Below are 18,899 nucleotides of genomic sequence, written 5' to 3' on the forward strand. Positions count from 1 at the left end.
TCCTCTGTCGAGGCCTCTCAAGGCCCGTAGGCGGCTGGGTGACTGACTTCCCAGGATGTCAGACTCTTACATCAGGATTGGACAGACCCCCACGAGGGGGCGCCTTGGCCAGTGCAGACGGCCAGGAGGCCACCATCACACTGTTGGGTGAAAAGAGGCCGGTTTTTTGTAAGACGGAAGAGTATGTTCGAACCTACAGCGCTGGCCGCCTCTGCGCTCCTCGTCCCTCTGCCGCTGGGCAGCAGCTGCATCCCCAGGTGAGCTGGGAAGGTGGGACCCACCCGCTCACCTCCCGCGCCGCACCTGCGCTCAACCGCAGCCAGAGGGCCAGGCACTCTGCACGCGGGCCTGGCGGAGGCTTGAGGGCGTTACCTTTTGGGGGGGCCTCCCATTTGCTGCAACGCTCTTCCCCGAGATTTAGGCGCCTCATTCCCTTTCAGTTCTCTTAACTCGGCTCCTGTCCCCCCTGCACATCCCCCGGAGGTCTCCCCTGGCCTGCTGTGAGAAGCACGTGGTCGTTCACCTTCTGCCTACCCTGCTGTATCTTTCCTCACAGCAACTGTCTGTCACTCCTGAAATCACGTGTCGGTTTATTGTCCCTTCCTCCCACTGGGCTGCACACTCCCTCCCGGCTGGGACTTTGTGACACGGTGGCTGGGGCATAAGGGCCTGACAGATCCTTTAGGGAAGGACGCGGTAGGATGCAGATAATTAACCCTGGAGACGCCCAACGTGGAGATGCCTGGGAACACACAGAAAGGGAGGAGCCCCTTCCGGCCTTAGGTACTTTTTGCAATTTTTCAAAGGAGTGTGCACTGTTTTATAGTTTATTAAATGCTTTCAAATAATTTATCCAACCATCTCAAGATATAGCAAACCACCAAAACAAAGCAGATTACACTTTCCTCCTACAAAGAGTTTTCGGCTTCACTAGTTATCAGAGGCTACTTTAATAAATAAGAAACTATCTCTTTTCGAGGGCCTATTTGTTTCCCCCTGATATGCTACTGGGTTATGCAAAGAATTTTATTTTGGAAACTCAGACGTTCCAACTGTATCTTGTGGACAATGCACTGCCCCGCCCCATGGGCCCAGAAGTGGCTGCGGGACTTTGGAAGGGGGCAGACCGCCCCACCCCAGTGTCGGGTGACTCCCCCAGGGGCGGGCAGACTGAGCAGAGCCAATCAGAGCGCAGCAAAGCAAAGGGTCTGTACCGAGGAGTCGTTTATTTGGACAAGACACAAACGTCCCCACATTGTTTCCCTTTTATACAGAAAGTGGAACATTCCGAATATATTAGTTTTTCTCTTTTTCAGTAGAATCCATTTCAATCTGGTCCCAGGAACCGCTTCTCCTTTTAGGATTCCCGTTTCAGTAACACGTACGCACCCATCACGGCCAAAAGAGCGTACTGCAGAGAAAACGGAACGGAAAATTACTGCGGGGTCTACAAACCAAGCTCATTTGCAAATGTGCTCAGGTGAAGTCTGTTCAATGCTGGGCCGAGGACAGCATGGAAAGGTGGCCTCTTCCCCCACGCCTTGTTCTGCACAGGAGCTGTCCGACGCCCCATTGTGGTCAGAAACCCAAAAATACACTGAAGGACTAAGGATCAAACCCCCAAAACACAGCTAATGCACCACTCGCTCCTGCGTAGGCTTCCTCTTGTTTTTCAAGTGTTGTTTTTTTTTTTAAATAGAGACACCCTTTTCATTGACAATTGTAAATTGGCATTACTGGGTTTATTGTACTCCTTTTTTTGTTTCTTTATATATTGCCATAATAGAAAGCAACAAACACAGGTGCCATTTTAGAACACACTGTGAACACAGAAGATGAAAGCAGGTACTTTAAATACATAATAGAAACGATTGTGTTAATTTGTAGTCGATGACAAATTGCAGGAAAAAAGAACTAGCAAAACATTTTAAACAAATGAGTCTTTATAGCTGTGCATGTAAAAGCTCCAATATATTTTTTAAAAAACACAACCCCACCGCCAGGATCTGAGGTGGGCCACCGAGGTCCAGGCAGGGTCTGGCTGGAGCCCGGGGCTGCGTGTGATTTGAGGACAAGAGCATGCGTGCACCAGAGAGAAGGCCTTCAAAAGTGCACTTCAGTGAGCAGCTTCGCCACTGCCATCATGGGAAGACTCAGAGGGGATGTGTCCCAAGGATATTTTTTTGAAGAAGCCTTTGAATACAAGGCCAAGGTAGAAAAGCACAGGGGTCTGTGACTGGTGTGGCTCAGTGGGTTGAATGCCAGGCTGCAAAGCAAAAGGTCACCAGTTCGATTCCCCGTCAGGGCACGTGCCTGGGTTGTGGGCCAGGCCCCCAGTTGGGGGTGTATGACAGGGGCAACCGATCTGATGTATCTCTTGCCCATGGCTGTTTCTCTCCTTATCTTTCTCCCTCCCTCCCCCTCTAAATAAAATCTTAAAAACAAAAATACAAAAAAAAAAACCCCACACACAGATACACATGAATTCCTACCTTGAATTTTGGATAGTCATTCATTATTATGGTGACCATACCAACATATGGTAAAAACCTGTGAGATAAAAAGCCAGAAATATCAAAACTGTTTGCAATATGGTCGCAACCTCTGAAAACACTATACATCAACATTAGGAAACAAGTGTTCCTTGGGAATGCCAGTGATCGGGGCCATCCAGGCAACTGTCACTCCTGTCCCAAAAGGCTTGCTCAGTGCAAAGCATCGGAGCTGACAGCCAGGACAAGTTTCTCAGCAGGCACGTGATTTCGGCTAGAGAGGCTACCTGTCCCCACTTGCTGCATTTCCAGTAACAGAATTAAAATGTACTAGAGCCATTTGTATAGATGGAACAGGCAACTTTCATCAACCTAGTTCTCCGTTTTTTAGTACCGGAGTGAGACTCGGACCCGCTGCTGTTAGGAGAAGCATCTCAAGCACCTGGACAGCCTCCTCTAGAATCATCATTGCCGTCATTCCACAGTGCTTTTCAGACATAACGAACAGCGTATTAGGCAGTGAGTACAAATCAATGTGAATCTCGTAACTTCCACCCAAACACGATTATGACCCCAGAGAGAGGAGCTCCGAAGCACTGGCAGGCCGGCAATTACCCTGACAAAACTAACGGCGCCCCCAGGAAACAAGGTAACACACTCTTGGTCCCCTCTGGCCTTCATTAAATCAGTAGCTTCAACCTCCCACGGGTACAAAGCTTACAAAGTTTCCAAAACTACAGGGCTGCTGACCCACTGGAGCACTCTCTCATCTCCCCGCAGGCATTCAAGAGGAAATGCCATAGAGTGAAAATGGTTAAAAGGTGGGCAGAGAGAGAAAAGGGGTAGACAGAGGCCCTAAACCAGGGGTGTCAAGCTCATTTTCACCAGGGGCCACATCAGCCTTGCTGTTGCCTTCAAAGGGCCGAATGTAATGTTAGGACTGTGTAAATGTAACTGCTCCTTAACTAGGGGCAAGAGGTCAGTGCTGCCACCAGGTAGAAACAAGGTGCCGGGCCGGATAAAACAAGGTGGAGGGCCGGATTCGGCCCCCGGGCCTGTGTTTGCCGCCTGTACCCAAAACTATACTCTGATGAATAAAAGCTGAACCTTAGAAAATGGTAACCCGTGTTCCCCAGCCCTACACAGCTGGTGGGACTGCGGTACGGTTTTTAAAAAGGCTTTTCTAACAGGGACCACACATAAAAGGGTCACCGAAGGAGAGGAAGAGCCGCCATTCTTTGGTTTTCTGATACGAGGATATAGCGTTTGCTGTCCATCAGACACAGAACTCATTGCTGGAACAATTATGCAAAGATAAATATTGAGAGACCTATCACGGTACTGTTTCTAATAGTGAAAAACAGGAAATCATCTAAGTAGCCACCAAAAGAGGAAGTCGTGATTCTCAGGGGAATGGCATGTGATGGAGCCATGTAAAAAGTCAGAGATGCAGCTTTGACACTAAAAGCTATTTCCAACTTCCTGTTGGGTAAAAAAAAAAAAATTTAAATTCGTTTGTGTCAAATTACGTTACATATGCATTCACATCTGCATAAGACACAGCAAATATCTAGAGTATTCTCTAAAGTGTTCAACAGTGGCTATCTCTGAGGGGATTTACTGTAACTGCCATTTAAGACCCACAAATAACTGATCTCTAGGTGAGCATTTACTTAAAAACTGGAATCAACCCCATGGCATAGGATGATATACTTGCATTCAGCTTCAGGGTTCAGGTCCTCGGCCGGGGTGCGTTTCATGCGGTTACCACGGCACAACCAGAACCACTGACAGCCCCCTGCAGCGCCCCCCTTACACTGAGTGAGGGTTCCACCACCGCGCTCTGAGCCTCCTCGGCAACGCAAAAGGGCGTCCTCACCCCCGGGCTCTGCCCACCACGTCCTTCTTCTCCAGCCAGTTCTGGCCCTCCTTGTACAGGCCTCTGTCGTCGACCTCGTTGTTGTCGCCTTTGGTCAGAAACTTGATGTCCCCGTTATCTCTGGAAAGCAAAACATCGCCCTTTCAGAAACCACTTTCAGCACGGCACCGTTACAAAAATATGAGCGTGTGCACCGCCGTCCGGCCAGACGTGAGCATTCAGAGAGGCGGTCCAAGGCGACCTGATCTTCCCTGGTCTGAGGTGACTGTTCACAGATAGCCATTCAGCTGAAGCACAAATCCAATGAGAGTTTCATAGACTTACATCCTGAAACACCCCAGTTACCCTGACAACCAAATGCAGAGCAAAGGGCGAGGGCACCAGTGAGGCACTGATGAGCTTCCAGCAGCTGTCTCCCTGTCTCGGTCCCCAGGGGCCAGCTTGTGAACACGGGTTACATCCCTCCTCACTCTAGACGTGACCTTGATCTGGGATCACACCGACTGGAGCACAGGGCGAGTCAAACGCAGGTGTGCCTTTCCCTTTCCTCGGGCTTCCGCTTCCCTGCCCAGTGCGGAGTGTGCGAACGCATTACTCCCTTCACCACTGGGCAAAGCGGCGTCAAATCCACTTTGCCAAGAAACAGGCACCCCAAGCGGCACAAAACCAGCATGTTCAACAGACACTCGGGATTCGTAAACACTCAAAAGCAACCGGTGCTTACAGAGCCTTGACACCAGGAGCACGATATTACAGCATTATAGAGCCATAAAGAATGTTCTCTTTCAATAGACAAATAAAAAAAGGCACTGTTCTAATTTGATAAAAGCTTAAAAGCCCTCGAGGATTTGAAACGACACCGAAAGGAGCGAGCTGACTTGCAGCCCTGGCTCTGAAGGAAACCGAGGGGGTGAAAGTCCGGCGGGCTCTCACAATCCGGGCCAATCACCGCAAGCCATCATCACATCCTCCGCTCCGAACAGTTCCTCATCTTTAGAAATCACTGTTCAATCAGGGAGCGTGCTGTCGCACCGTGGCTGAGCGCCCTTCTCCATCAGTTACCAAGCACGGATCAAGTGACATTAGTGTATTAGCAGGATCATTCTGATGTTTAGAGTAAAATGAAGTATTTCTAAGTATCCACATCTTTGGGGAAGCTGGAGGCAGCGAAGGGAACGGGACTCTAAACGCCAGAGATGCACACACAGTACAGCACGCCCTCCTCATCCGCCCACCCGGGGTGAGTAATGAGCTGTTGAAAACACAAACACACAAACCTAAATTTAATTCCACAGCTCATGCAGGTAAAAATGCTCCACGAAGCCCGCACAAGGGTAAATGGATAACCAAGTACATAAAATGCAACATTTTCACTGGTCATGTGATTGTAGTACCTCTTGGGAACATCATGTATTTGAGCTAGAAGTAACTGTTCATGGTTCTCAAAGAGTGTGTTGCGTGTCTTATTCAGTAATCACTGGCATTTAAAGGAAAAGCCAGGCTCTTTGGGGGGGGGGGGGGGCAGGGGAGAGAATTAACGCAGGATATGCAAGAACCAAACCCTGGGATGAGCTGGAGAAAGGGGTTTCTTTCCACCCAGGGCTAATATTACTGTTGACAATGCCAATTGGTCCAAAGTAACAAATAAAACAAATGGCCACTGTCTGCATTTCAGAAAATATATAATTCTCGTATCAAAAATAATCCTCAATTGCGATGGAATTTGATTTTCTTTGGGACCCCTTCAATAGTCACAATTATGCCATAACACATGCCCCCTTACCATCTCCAAGTTCTCCAGTGCGTGCCAGCTCACTCAATGCTCGTGATCACCCACCCGATGGGTGAACTGTTGCACTCCCACCACTGAGCCAAGTAGCAGGTCCAGGGTCGCCCAACCAGCAAACGGCAGAACTAGGAACATAATTCAGTGCTTTTGCCCTTTCTAACCAACCAGTAAAACCGTCTGCCAAAAACTCACAGAACACCACCAGAAAGAAGTGAAGTCTCTTTACTTTTCGTGAACTTTGATCACTCTGTGAACTATGGGAATGTCTCGGCCCTCCACCTTGAACACCACGATTTCGCCGGCCCGGATCGGGTCTTCCTGGAAGTTCGTGAGGAACAGAAGGTCGCCCCTGTGGAAGGCCGGCTCCATGCTGCCGCTAGAAAGAAACAAAGTCACAGCCAAGTTACCCCGTGGCCACGAGAGGAACATTTCGGCTCGGAACGGATATGATGATAAACATGTGAGTTGGAGTTTCAGCCGCCACCAATAGCCCAGTGGGTCTCTGAGCGACAAAACAAGCCGCGGTGCCTCCTCCTGACCACACAGGGTGGCGACACGCAGTGAGAAAGGACGCGACGTCTTCTTAGACCGAAGTCCAGGAAGGGAGCTCGCAGGCCCTTCTGCAGTGCCTTCCGCAGTGTGTCAGAAAAACAACCAAGAAACAGTGGACTCTTTGAAATAAAAGCTGCCATTGTTTAGCCTTAAAAAGTCCACATCCACACACACATCAGTATGCTCACTCGGAGCTGCAGGCTGCAGGCTGGTGAACACTCGAGGGCAATTCTCCCACCTTATGGCGCATCCCCAGCGCCCCGGACACGGCGGACGAGTCCCAGGGATGAGAAACAAACAAACGGACACACTGAGGAAGGTGAGCTATCCGCCGGCCAAGCTCAGGGTTGGGGGAAAATGCGAACAAAGGAGTCTTTTGACTCCTGCAGTGTCATCCTTTTAACCACATTCTACAGAAAGCCAAATTCTAACCAACGTTTTTGGGGTGGAGGTCAATAAGCAACCCCACGTGACACCAGTTTAAACCCACGCCAAAAATCTTTGCTGGATTCAAAGTGAGCCGTAATCTACAGGAAGCTGAAACTGTCAAAGCAGAATTCATTTTACATATACTCGCACATTGTTTAGTACGTGAGAAAATAAGTAGGACTTAGCCACGTGGCTACATAGGGCTCGTGCAACCAATCGTGAGTGAGTCTGTCGAGGGCTGGAAGGGGAGAACGAGCCACGTTGGTGAAGAAATGGGGAGCTTTAAAGGGAAGCGTGGGTTCACAGTGGCAGCAGCTCAAGAAGCTGGGCCGCCGCCCCTCCAAGCCTGGCCCCTTAAACTTGTCCGCATGGAAGGCAGCAAGGAGAAACGCAGAGGGGGCTGGCCTGCCACTCAGTGACAGAAACCCCTGCCCTTCTGGTACAAAGAAAATCAAGAAACAGTTTTACACGAACTCTTTAAAAACCAGTTTGTACACAAATAATGCATTACTACCATTCTATTAAATTGCTATTTTATGTGGATTAAAACATCAAAAAACAAAAGCAAATTTTTTGCAGTGGAGCATTGACATGGACATGATAAAAGCTCTACAATGTCTGTTGTAAAAACTAAGATTTTCAACGAAAGACAGAAAAAATAAAATATTCTCATACCGGCAGCAATAAGGACGACTTTTATCCCATTACAATGCCGCGTCCGGGCTGTCATGCAGGCTCCCCGCCAGGCGGCGCTGCTGCCCGCCCAGGTGGCGGTGCCCCGCCCGTGGCACCTACCTCAGCACCACCACGATGGGGCTCTCGCTGCCGGTCAGGACGATCAGGCCCTTCCAGATCATGAGCGCAGAAGACACGATCATGGCGAAGTTTAACACCTGGTAATAGAGCTGGGACGAGAAAGGCCAAACCAGGGTGAAAACCAACGGCAGAGGACGGGCTAACCCTAAGTGCGCGCGTGCTTGTTTGAAAAAACAGAAACGCAAAGCTGTGATGACATGAAACTAATCCGCGCAAACTACAAAAGGAGGGTGTAGTTCCACTTCTGTCCGCAGAACGAGCCTTCCCATTGCGTCTCTCCTTCCACGCGAGAAGAGGGAGAGGAGAACCAGGGCGTCCCCGGCGACCTGCCTGGTTAGAGCTTCGCTGAGACCCTGCTTGCTCTGCAGGACCTCCCAGCACCTTCAGCCCAGGAAGGGTCCCGCCGCCACCCAACTTCTGCTGCAGGGTCTCCGCTCTGGTGCGTGGCGCACACGTCTGACCTGAGCACCTGGCACACGCAGCGTGATCACCTAGAAGCACCCCTCAGCTGCCGGGCGAAGAGACCCCAAATGACGCAGCAGTCCCACTGTACCGGCAACGAGGCGCGTCGCTGCCGGAAAGTACACTGTAGAAGTCAGCAGAACTTTAGCACCTGCACGGCTGGCTCTTCCACAAATGGAAAGTCACATGAGTCAATGTGTAATTCTAAGCTGACCTCGCCCCACCTGAGACCACTGAGTTAACACACACGGGGTTTGTCCTTGTCCCTTCCTGTCCCTCATGAGCTGAAACGCAAGGCTCTTCCTTGCTGACACGTGCCTGCCACGCCGCCCACCCCAGGGGCCTCCGGGGCGAGGCAGCACCTGGGCCTCCCGATCTCCAGTGACCCTCTCCCTCCACCCGAGCCCCCAGGCCTCAGCACCATTCCTGGGACTGTGACTGCCCGATCCCCGGATCTCTAACCCCCTCCACCTGACCGCCTAGCCTGTCTTCTCCGGAGACACAGGCCCGGCCAATCCGTGAGTGTTGGAGGACTCTGCGGCATCAGTGGTGAAGGTGTGCCTCAGTTTCCCCACACACACACACACTGCTGGCTTGGGATTTGGGCTTATTCTGGCTGTCAATGACCACTCTTTCTTCTGCTTTCTAGCTTCTACTTTCTGACTGACCTTCTTTCCTTTCCTGATTTCCTATCTTGGAGCAAAAAAAAGAAGTAAAAGCTTAAAACTATTAGTTTTCCAGAGAAAGAATACAAGTGGTGAATAAACCCTTTTCCAGAGAAAGAATACAAGTGGTAAATAAACACTTAAAGTGTTCAAACCAAATGCTGCCTCCACCCCTGGGGCCCCGCCATTTTGCCTAACAAATTTAAAGGCTTTGTGTTTTTGGTTTTGGTTTTTTTAACACTAACATTCAGTCCTCGCCAAAAACGCACTGTGGTGGGGGTGCAAGGCGGCAGAACCCTTCGGAAAGCAATCTAGTGTCTAAAGGTTGTCCCTGGCCCAGCGCTTCTGCTTCTCGGAATTCAGTCTGGGATAAAGGCATCTAGGGGACTGCGACCCGGGGTCATTCATCACAGTCTCACAGTCGTACTTCTAACAGCAGGGAGTAGGAAGTCAACTAGCAACAATAGAGAAATGATCGATTACCTGATGGCAAGGTTCTGCACTACTTAAAGCAATGCACACAATCTTTTCATGACACGAGAAACACTCAAGGTGTGTTGAGTGAGAAGCCCCCAGATGCTAGCAGAGGCTATCCTGGTGCAGTGGAACTGTGAACGATTAAATTTCCTTTTCTCAACTATTCTCTACTCTTTTGTTTAAAGACTGTATCTATTTATTTGGGGGGGGGGGGAGAAAGAGAGGGAGAGACACAGATGGGCTGCCTCTCAGTACACGCCCCGACAGGGGACCAGAATCCAGCGTGCGACGCCCAAGCAACTGTGCCACACTGGTCAGGGCTATCCTCTGGTCTTTAAAACTCCACCACGAGCACGGATGAGTTCCAAAGTCTGCGGGGGGGGGGGGGGGGGGGGAGTGTTTAAAGGAAGTGCAGTTTGACAGGACATTACATGGTATTAAAATTCTCCTTCTAATGAGTGTGGCACAACATGAAAGTGTATCCTGACATGATACTCAGGTAGGAAAAGCAGAGCTCGAACCTCTCTCTCGCTGACATCACACCTATGGGAAAGTATGTAATTTGAGGTTATTAGGGGAGATGTGACTGAAAGTGGGGGACGTAAAAAGTGAAATGAAATCACTGAGGATCTTTCGATGTCATAAATGAAAACAGGAAAATAAATGTAGCTCAAAATTTAAAAAGACTCTTTTAAAAACTCTTTGGCTATTGTCTCCATAGGAAATCATGAAACTGTCATTAAGTTCCCAAGAGGACGGAAAAGGAGCCCGCAGCGCCAGGCGGGTGCCGTGAGCTCGCGGGCAAACTGTTGCTTCCACAGTGAAGTCGGTCTGGCCCCATCAGGCTAAAGCAGAAGCTCCTCACGGCCATTCCCTCAAAACGCCTTCTCCACCTGCTCTGCCTGACGTGAAGGACTTGATAAATGAACTTTGTTTCATTATGAATTACAGATCTCATTAGGAAAGCCCCCGAGCCAGGGTTTTAAACAGAAATTGTCATTTTTAGAGAGGGTTTCAAACCATCAGGCTGCACCCTGAAAAAAGACCCATTATAAAAACTTGCCATTTACCTAATAAAGACTGGGGGTTATGAATACATTTTCCACTATGATTTCCTAGGCTTGAAATAGTCATTCAGGGGAAGTAAAATCACTTCTTTAAAAAAAAAAACAAAACACAGTTCTGTCCTGGCTGGCATAGCTCAGTGGATGGAGCTTGGGCTGCGAACTAAAGTGTCACAGGTTCGATTCCCAGTCAGGGTACATGCCTGGGTTGCAGGCCATGACCCCCAGCAACCACACATTGATGTTTCTCTCTCTCTCTCTCTCTCTCTCTCTCTCTTCCCCCCCCCTTCCCTCTCTAAAAATAAAATAAATAAAATCTTTTTTAAAAAAAAAGCTCTTTCAGCAAGACATCTATTCGCCAAAGAATTGGGCAATTATCCAAAGACCAACAATCAAGCGAACGGCAGAAGCACAGGTCACACTTCCCACGCCGTGTCTTTAAGGGACCTACTCATCTGAGTCTGGGATTGAAATCCTGGAATCTAGAAACATAATGTTTTTATTATTGACACTATGACAGATGTCCCCCATCCACCCCTCCTTGTGAGCTGCTGACAAGCTGACTTGAACAGAAACAAAGGCACTTTGTTGCCGTTCAACTTTGCCTACCGACTTTGTATGCTTGGCACCTAATAACCCAGCAGAGTCGAGAAGCAAGCCCACACTTGGGCTTTGTCAACCAATGATGACATGGCCAGCGTCTGTGGGTTCAAACAAACATTTGAGACCAGATATTCTGGCTGAGAGAGCAGCAGAAATGCCGGTAGCTGTCTCTCTTCCCCTCTTCCTCACTGCAGAAAGAAAGAGGCCTTGGTTTTTTTGCATGGGGCTCTGGCCTTAATTAAGAGCAAGCAGGGGCAGCAGAAAAAGGAGGTCCCGCTTCCGGGACCGGTGGAGCATGCATGGCTGACAAGGTGTCACAGCATGCTATTTTGAAGGGAAAAAGAAGCAGGCTAAAGGACAAAGTTGAAACAAACAGGCAAAATAAAGTACCAAGAGGAGCTGATCTGAGCTTCCGAATATGAATCAGAAACTAGCAAAACACAGGCAATACAAGAGCTACTAAGAGGCCTCATTGCTGAGAGTGGGGACATACAGCTTTCAAAATGGCTTAGGGACTGATACATTCCAGGCCTTCTCTGATGGCCTGCAACTATAATCATCCATAACCGTACTAATTTTAGAGACCCTCTTAAAACCCAACCAACTAAGTCTAGATTTTTAAATAAAGCTCCGTTTCCTGGAGGATTTGGGGGGTACAGTATCCATGCCAGACATTAGCTGCTGGTTTTTCAAGCTAGTGGTAACCACAGCCACAGCTCATCTCAGTCCCTAACACACCCATTCATCAGCTCTGCATACCTGGCAACACCCAGATTCTACACAGGCTCGTGCAATGCAAGTCACCAAACTCTCCCACGTGACTGCACTAGTATGAAATTCTACTTGGGGAAAAAACAAAAAACATGCCCAAAGGAACAAGTTCTGCCCTGCCATGGGCACCACCAAGTCGGCCCTCAACACAGCAGGACAAGTGAAACCAGGTGCCACCAAAACCAGGAGAATTAATGCCATTTTCAAAGACAATTACAAGTTCCCAGGAGGAAGGTTCCATTTCTCTCAGCACACTTTATTATTAGTATCGATAGAAGTATTAGGGTCCATTAACATCCATCGAGGTATTTGTGCCCTATAGGCCCCCTAAATTCTCTACCTAGAAGCCTTAGCACTCTCATTTTTCCTGGAGGAGAGAGCTTCCTTTCCGGTCCCCTTTCTTTACATCGAAGAGAACGACCAGAGTCAGTGACACAGTCCACGCGCTCGCTAAGGAGAGAGCAGAAGGAAGTTTCCTCCGAGGTCACAAAAGAGCGAGAAATCAATCCGAGCCGCGGGGAGACCCCACGCTAATTGCCTCCTGTGCACTCTAGGTGCAGTCAGAAGGCAGAATCTGCGGCAGGAGTTGGAGACACCTGAAAGTACCATAATGTCGTAAGTCAATTACACTTCAATAAAAAAGCAAACAACGAGGAGTTAGAGACTTCTCGAGTCCCTTCTGGAAAGCTGATTCAGTCCACAGTGACTGAGCACCTCCTTTGAGCCAGCTCGGCACAAGGAGCTTTCTTCAGTGCAGACGCACGGTCGGGAAAACACTTCGCAGAATGGCGAGAAACTGCTCTGGGAGGCACCACCGTACGGCTCCCATCGTCAGAAAGTTCCTTCCCTTCGCCCAGGCAAGCAGCACTCCTCTGGGCGTCAGGCCTCAGGAGCCGCTCAGAGAGATCTGTTCCCCCGTCCACCGGGTGGCCCTTTAAATACGGGCAGACAGCTGTCACTCACGGCCCGGTCAACTCTCCTCGCTTTCTGGAGCACAGGGGAAATCCACTGGACTAGATTCCATGTTCTTCCCCTATCCTGGCCCCACTCCCCTAACTGGGCTCTTGTCGGTGCAAGAAAGCACACACACCTGCCCACACGTGGGTCGGTGCAGATTTGAACCCAGGGCCTATGAGAGCCTGGCGCGAGAGTCTCGGGGCGCTGTCCTTGCCAGAACGCTAACCGGGGTGCCCGGACTCCCCGCAACTGCAGCCGTCCCTAGCCCCGGCCCCCAGGCGCGCCCCCTACGCCGGCCTCCGTTACCTGGCGCTTGTTCATCTTTCTCAAGTCCCCGAACATGTCCAAGCCAGACGCGGGGAGAGACGACCCCACCGCGGCCGCGCGCACCATGCCGGGGTCTCGGGGCCAAGGGGGGCCCGCAGGCTCCAGGACACACTGACAGCTGCGGAGCTCCGGCTGGGCCCCCGCCCACCAGCCCCTTGGGCTTGCTGGCCACGTGACCAGCGATTCGCTCAGGCTTCTGGGAATCGTAGTCCCGCGAGTTCTTGGCCACCAGTGTACCTGGAAGGAACAAGGAGAAAGAAAACTGCCACTCCCAGAATTCCGCGGGGCAAGAACCTAGTCCTGTGAAGATCTAGGTTCCTAGGAGGGCTGCGACAGGGCTCGGGAGGCTTGTCCGACCCCTCCGAGGGAACCTGGGGGAGGGGGCGGTCCTGCATTTCGCAGAGCTAACTCGAAGAACTGATTACTCAAGAGAGACGGAATTTCCCAAGTCTCTGGTCAGGCGCCAAGAGGGCACCTAAAGCTCCCTAACATTTACCTAGCCGTGTACCTTGGCCATTGGATGACTCCACGAGGAAGGCGGGGCTTTCTCCACCGGCTGGCGGGCATTACTGAATCTGGGAGGAGCCTAAAGATGGGCTCGCGGGTGGGCGGGGTTTGGAAGAGGCGGAACTTTTGAAGCCTCTGGCTTCCTCGCTCTGCAAGGGTTGCATGATTTGAATGTAAAGGAACAAGAGGAGACGTCTTTGTATCCTCTTGATCACAGCTGTGTCGCAACGGATAGTAATTGAAAGAATAAATAACGAATTAATTTCATATACGAGGAAACAGAGGCCCAGAAGGGTTAAATGACATGACCAAGGTTAAGTGGCAGAGTCTAGAATAAAATGCAAATTTTAAAATGTGTAAATCCTGAATTACTACATTCCTAACCCTATATTATCTTAGTTCATTCACTCACTCATTTATACATTCTTTATTTCATTCATTTATGCACAAATCTCTTTGGAGCATCTATTATGCACCTGACCCTGTTTTAGGCATCTGAGAAACATCAGTGAACTAAACAAGCAAAGATCTTTGCCCTCATAAATCTTACATTCCAGCAGGAGGACACATAAGGAACTTATACAGTACCCAGAGGAAATAAGAAAAGGCAAGTAAGAGGGATAAGGAGCTCTGGGGGGGGAAGGGGGCAGGTTGCAATTTAAAATACCCCAAAAGCTGACTTCCATGAAGCTAATGAAAGGTGAACTTCAAGATGCTTCATTTGCAAGGCCCCTTCCAAAGCCTTGAAGAAAATGGTCACGTGGTTTTGTATAACTTCAAAGCAAGATATTTGAATTGCTATTGATCGAGTCCTGTTTCTTTGTATTCCAGCTTCCTCACCATCATACTTTCCCTCAGGTTGGAGGACAAGGAGCATTTTGGGAATCTAGCTAAGAGAATTTGAGCTAGAGATACATTTAGTATGAGTTCACTGGATATATTTATGTGGTTCATGGTCATTTCCTGACATCCTAGTGTAGGAATGGCTTCTGAGAACACTGCCACGCACTGTGCCAACTCACCTGATGTCCTGGCCGGAAGTCGCACTAGAGGTGGTTTCCTGATTTAAGGGTGTCCTATAGCACCCGGCCCTGGAAGCATGTGGGTAATAAAGGAGAAGCAAGGTTTTAAAAGTATGGAGCCAGAAGCTAATCTGTGTGAAATTCTTTCAAACATCAGCTGTATAAAATGAAAAGTGGAAGATACAGTTCTCTTCACTCCATCAGAACAATACAGTGACAGTTAAAATTAACACTAAGAGTTGAATTATATAGGTGGTGGTGAAGCTGTTTAGATGTGTTCAGATTCTGGATATATTTTGAAGACAGAGTTCTCAGAACTTTTGAAAGATGGATATAGGGTACAAGAGAAGAAAAAGCAGCTAAGGCTAACTGCGGGGGTTTTTTTCCCCCTGAGCAGCTGGAAGGATAGAGTGGTCCTCAGCTGAGACGAGGAAAGCTATGGGCGGAGCAGGTTTGTGGAAGGAAAGTTAAGAGTTCCCATCGCTGTGACTGAAAATCCAGCCCAGCATCCTCAGGCCACACCCTCTGCACTGTCTCCATGCTCCTGCTTAGGCTGAGCACTGCATCAGGAATGATGCAGAAAGACACAGGGTGGAAACCCCTGCACATGGCCCAAGCTGGGGTGAGTTGATTAACTTCCATGAACCCTTTTCCTTACCCATAAACTAAAAACTAGTATAGTAACAGCCATTTTGGAAGACAGTGTGGCAGTTTGTTACAAAACTAAGCGTACCCTTGCCGTAAGGTCCAGCAGTCATGTTACAGGACCCCACCTATGCTGTTCTGGAACAGCTGTGGGGTCCAGTTGCCCGCCACCAAGAAGTGTGACTCCCAATGCAAGAGTTTGGTGACAAAGAAAAGGGGTTATTCATTTGAAGGTTATACAGACTCAAGATGATGGCAGATTTCGGCTGTTAAGCCCCACTTCCCTTTAAAACACCCCGAAACACATAATTCTGCCTCCCTTTGCTAAACCAGGCCCGTTCCAGAACACGCCAGTCAGAGGGTACCATCTTTCAGGAAGGTGGAAGTCTGCAGCTCGGCATTTCCGGGCACAGTTCAGCATCCCAGGCATCTTCCACTGACTTGTGTTTGGTCAGGCAGGTCCTTGCAATCCCCAGCGCCCTTAGCCGTGCTGCTGCGTTCTTCAGGCGGGTTTCCCAGTGCGTCTCCTCTTTCTTACTCCAGCTCTTAATCCAAAATCTTATGGCACCTCCTTTCACACCAGACCTCATGGCAGATGTGGGGGAGGGGAGGAGGAAGGCCCTTCCACATCCTTTCAATCCGCAGGGCACCTACCCTCACGGCCGGCTCCGTTCACGGCTGCCCGCCCTTATATTTACTGCTGACCCGGAGCTTCCTGCGTGACCTCACACTCTGTGCTGTACGTTCTCAGAGTGACATAGGCCTCTTCCCTGGGGGGCAGCTCAGCTCCCCTTCAGGAAAGATTTGCCGTAGTTACACAAAGTACCCTGCATGCTTTATCGCCTGCTCTCCCTTTCCCTATCCAAGGGCTGTAGGGAATATGCTCTATTTTGGGGTCCCCTTGCTATGCACCCCATTTCAGTCATGTTCCTTGGTATTTACCCAGAGCAGTTGAAAACTTATGTACACAAACCTGCGCATAAAACTTGGAAGCAACCAAGACATCCGTCAGTAGGTGGCGGATAAGCAAACCATGGCACAACCAGACAGGGGACTTACACAGTGCTGAGAAGAAATGAATTGTGAAGACATGAAACAACAGGAAAGAAACTTAAAAGCGTATTACTAACTGGGGGGGGGGGAGCCAATTTGAAAGGCTAGGTACTGTATTATTCCAACTCGGACATTCTGGAAAAGGCAAAACAACACAGACAGTAAAAAGTCCGTGGTTGCCAAGATCAGTGGGAAGGGATGAACAGGCAGGGCACAGGGGATGTGTAGGCCAGTGAGACCACTCTGGGTGATGCTGTCATGGCGGAAACATGTCGTCGTATGGTTGTCAAAACCTGTATAGGGAGCCAAGAGTGAACCCTAACGCACCGACACACCGGGGGTTCCAGTAATGTGTTGAGACAGGCTCATCAGTTGTAACAAATGCACCCCTCCAGCGGGGGCTGTTAGTAATAGGAAGGCTGCGCCTGTACGGGGGCGGGGAGTATAGGGGAAACCTCTGCTTTCCACTCAGTTTGCTGCGGGCCTAAAACTGCCCGAAGAAAATAAAGATTACTTTCAATTAAAATAAACAACGTCGGTAGGATGAGCTGTTTGTTGCAACAATCACAGGTAGACAGTGCCCTAGAGTCAGAGCAGGGGCGAACAGCGGTCAGGTAGTAGATGCAGTTTTGGCTCACGGCTGATTCTCAGGGGGCCGGTTGGTGCATGGACCCCACTGAAGTTATCTCCTCCATTCCTGGGTATAGATTTGGAGTAGATATCCTTGTCACTCTCAGAACCCCCACATTCTCTCTCTCATCCACTGTGGCGGGAAGCGAGAACTGGGGGAGCGCAATCCAGGGCCCCCTCCCTACCGAAGGAGTAAACCAAAGCAGTAGCCCATCCCCGGGGGAATGACGGGAACGGCTCCTCAGTGCCTCACGATTAGCTAAGGCTGGAGGCAGCAGAATACTTAAATTGTGGGACGAGGCTTCAAGGAATAACATTTCAAATAATGGCCAGCAATTTACACCTCGTCAGCCCGAAGCGAAGTGGGAGCGTGTCCCATGTTCCAAACAAAATGATCTGTGTGTTTCCGCCGTGAGTGATTCCAGCGCCTGAATCACCCCGCTGTCGGCCACTTTCTCTATTTAGAATCCTAACGTCTAACGCTTCCAGGGGATCCAGCATCCACCTGGGCCAGGTTTCTGCCCACAGCTGCCATCTCCTCCGAAGGGCTGGACAAGCAGAAAGCCTCTGTTGACGCGTTACTGAACGGCTCCCACACTCTCCAGCAGGAATAGAGCGGGGGACATCCACTTAGCAAAAATTGTGCTCCACACTGTTTCAACTGCACTTCCTCAGCACGGGTGCCCTGCAGACCGGAAGAGGAGCTCATGTTATGGAGGAAAAAAGCAGAGAGCGCAACCAGCCATCCTTCTGTCACAAAGCCCAGCCACAGGCAGGGTCCTCCTCCCTTGGCATCCACAGGTTCCCTCTGCGAGACGTGGCTGTGACAGACGTGACCTCGGAGACCCCTTGTGGACCAATTAAATCTTGCTGCTACTGCGCCCCCAGTTTTGTCTGTGTGACTTGTCCTTACCAAGGAAGCCATGCAGGTCAAGTCTTAAAAGACCACCGAGCCTCCCAGAGCCTCCAGCCCCACCCCAGACAGAGGCTCAGCCTTTCCGCCTCTGTCTGCAGCAGCTCACTCCTGCATCTCGAGCCCTGCTGTGACATCAGGTGCGGAGTCCTCACTCCTGCCGGCCTGCTCCCTCCAAAGACCTAGAACAGGAACGGGGTTTAATGAGCATTGTCTCTGCTGCCGGTATCTGGGGAGATCCGGTTTAGCTGGTGTCAGAAACCAAGCACTCTTCTGCCTACGTCTCCATCACTGCACAGTTGTCTTTGGTTTATTGTGTATCTTAAACCAAAACATAGTATTGCTTCATTTCTCTTTTTTTCCATAGAGAAATACGCACATTGATTTTCCATATGAAATCCCTTGAATACGGGTTGACCATGCTCCCCCTCCTTATAATTCCCAGATACCCTCGCTCCCCTCCAGGGAGGTCATCAGAAACAGAACTTGGAGAAATCCCCCACAGGACCACTGACTTGCCCACTCATGGACAACGTGCTCCAGGGGGCATCAGGCACCAGAGGTGCCTCAGGCGCAGTTCTCAGATCCAGCCGAAGCTGTGAACGCACAGGCATGACAGCCACACAGTGTAACTGGCAGAGAGAGTAGGCTGTCGTGAACCATGTGCACTCTGGCATGGAAACCCCTTCCTTGCAGCCCTTAGGAGGAACTGCCACCACGTGACTTTCAGAGGCAACGCCAGCTAACATTTTTGCAAGCTTCTTTTTTGCATTAGTTACATGCTCTTTTATATTTAGTAACCATTTCATTCTTACAAAAAAAAATCTCATTTACAGACAAGGAGAA

General features: G+C 49.8%; 1 protein-coding gene and 1 long non-coding RNA gene across 2 annotated transcripts; one reads left to right on the forward strand and one right to left on the reverse strand.

Moving 5' to 3' along the window:
• Positions 1–1,207: 1,207 nt before the first annotated feature.
• SEC11C (SEC11 homolog C, signal peptidase complex subunit) lies at positions 1,208–13,451 on the reverse strand. The gene is made up of 6 exons (XM_028524157.2): positions 13,263–13,451; positions 7,937–8,046; positions 6,387–6,536; positions 4,372–4,491; positions 2,493–2,550; positions 1,208–1,411 (listed from the first exon to the last, which is right to left on the reverse strand). The coding sequence occupies exons 1-6, from the start codon at positions 13,347–13,349 to the stop codon at positions 1,358–1,360; spliced, it is 579 nt and encodes a 192-aa protein (XP_028379958.1). The 5' UTR covers positions 13,350–13,451; the 3' UTR covers positions 1,208–1,357.
• On the forward strand, positions 3,416–17,461 carry LOC118496873. The gene is made up of 3 exons (XR_004899434.1): positions 3,416–3,562; positions 9,637–9,645; positions 17,449–17,461. It is a non-coding gene; the product is annotated as an uncharacterized LOC118496873 (long non-coding RNA).
• The last annotated feature ends 1,438 nt before the right edge of the window (positions 17,462–18,899 follow it).

The sequence above is a fragment of the Phyllostomus discolor genome, chromosome 9 (genome assembly GCF_004126475.2).
Source record: "Phyllostomus discolor isolate MPI-MPIP mPhyDis1 chromosome 9, mPhyDis1.pri.v3, whole genome shotgun sequence".
Lineage (NCBI taxonomy): Eukaryota > Metazoa > Chordata > Mammalia > Chiroptera > Phyllostomidae > Phyllostomus > Phyllostomus discolor.

Bases quoted from the DNA above. Each gene is read 5' to 3' on its own strand.
- SEC11C (XM_028524157.2), bottom strand. From the start codon at position 13,349: ATGGTGCGCGCGGCCGCGGTGGGGTCGTCTCTCCCCGCGTCTGGCTTG. The intron at 8,047-13,262 runs GTAACGGAGGCC...TTCTCGTCCCAG, and splicing joins GAAAGATGAACAAGCGCCAG to CTCTATTACCAGGTGTTAAA. The intron at 4,492-6,386 runs GTAAAGAGACTT...TTTGCTTTCCAG, and splicing joins GTGATCAAAGTTCACGAAAA to AGATAACGGGGACATCAAGT.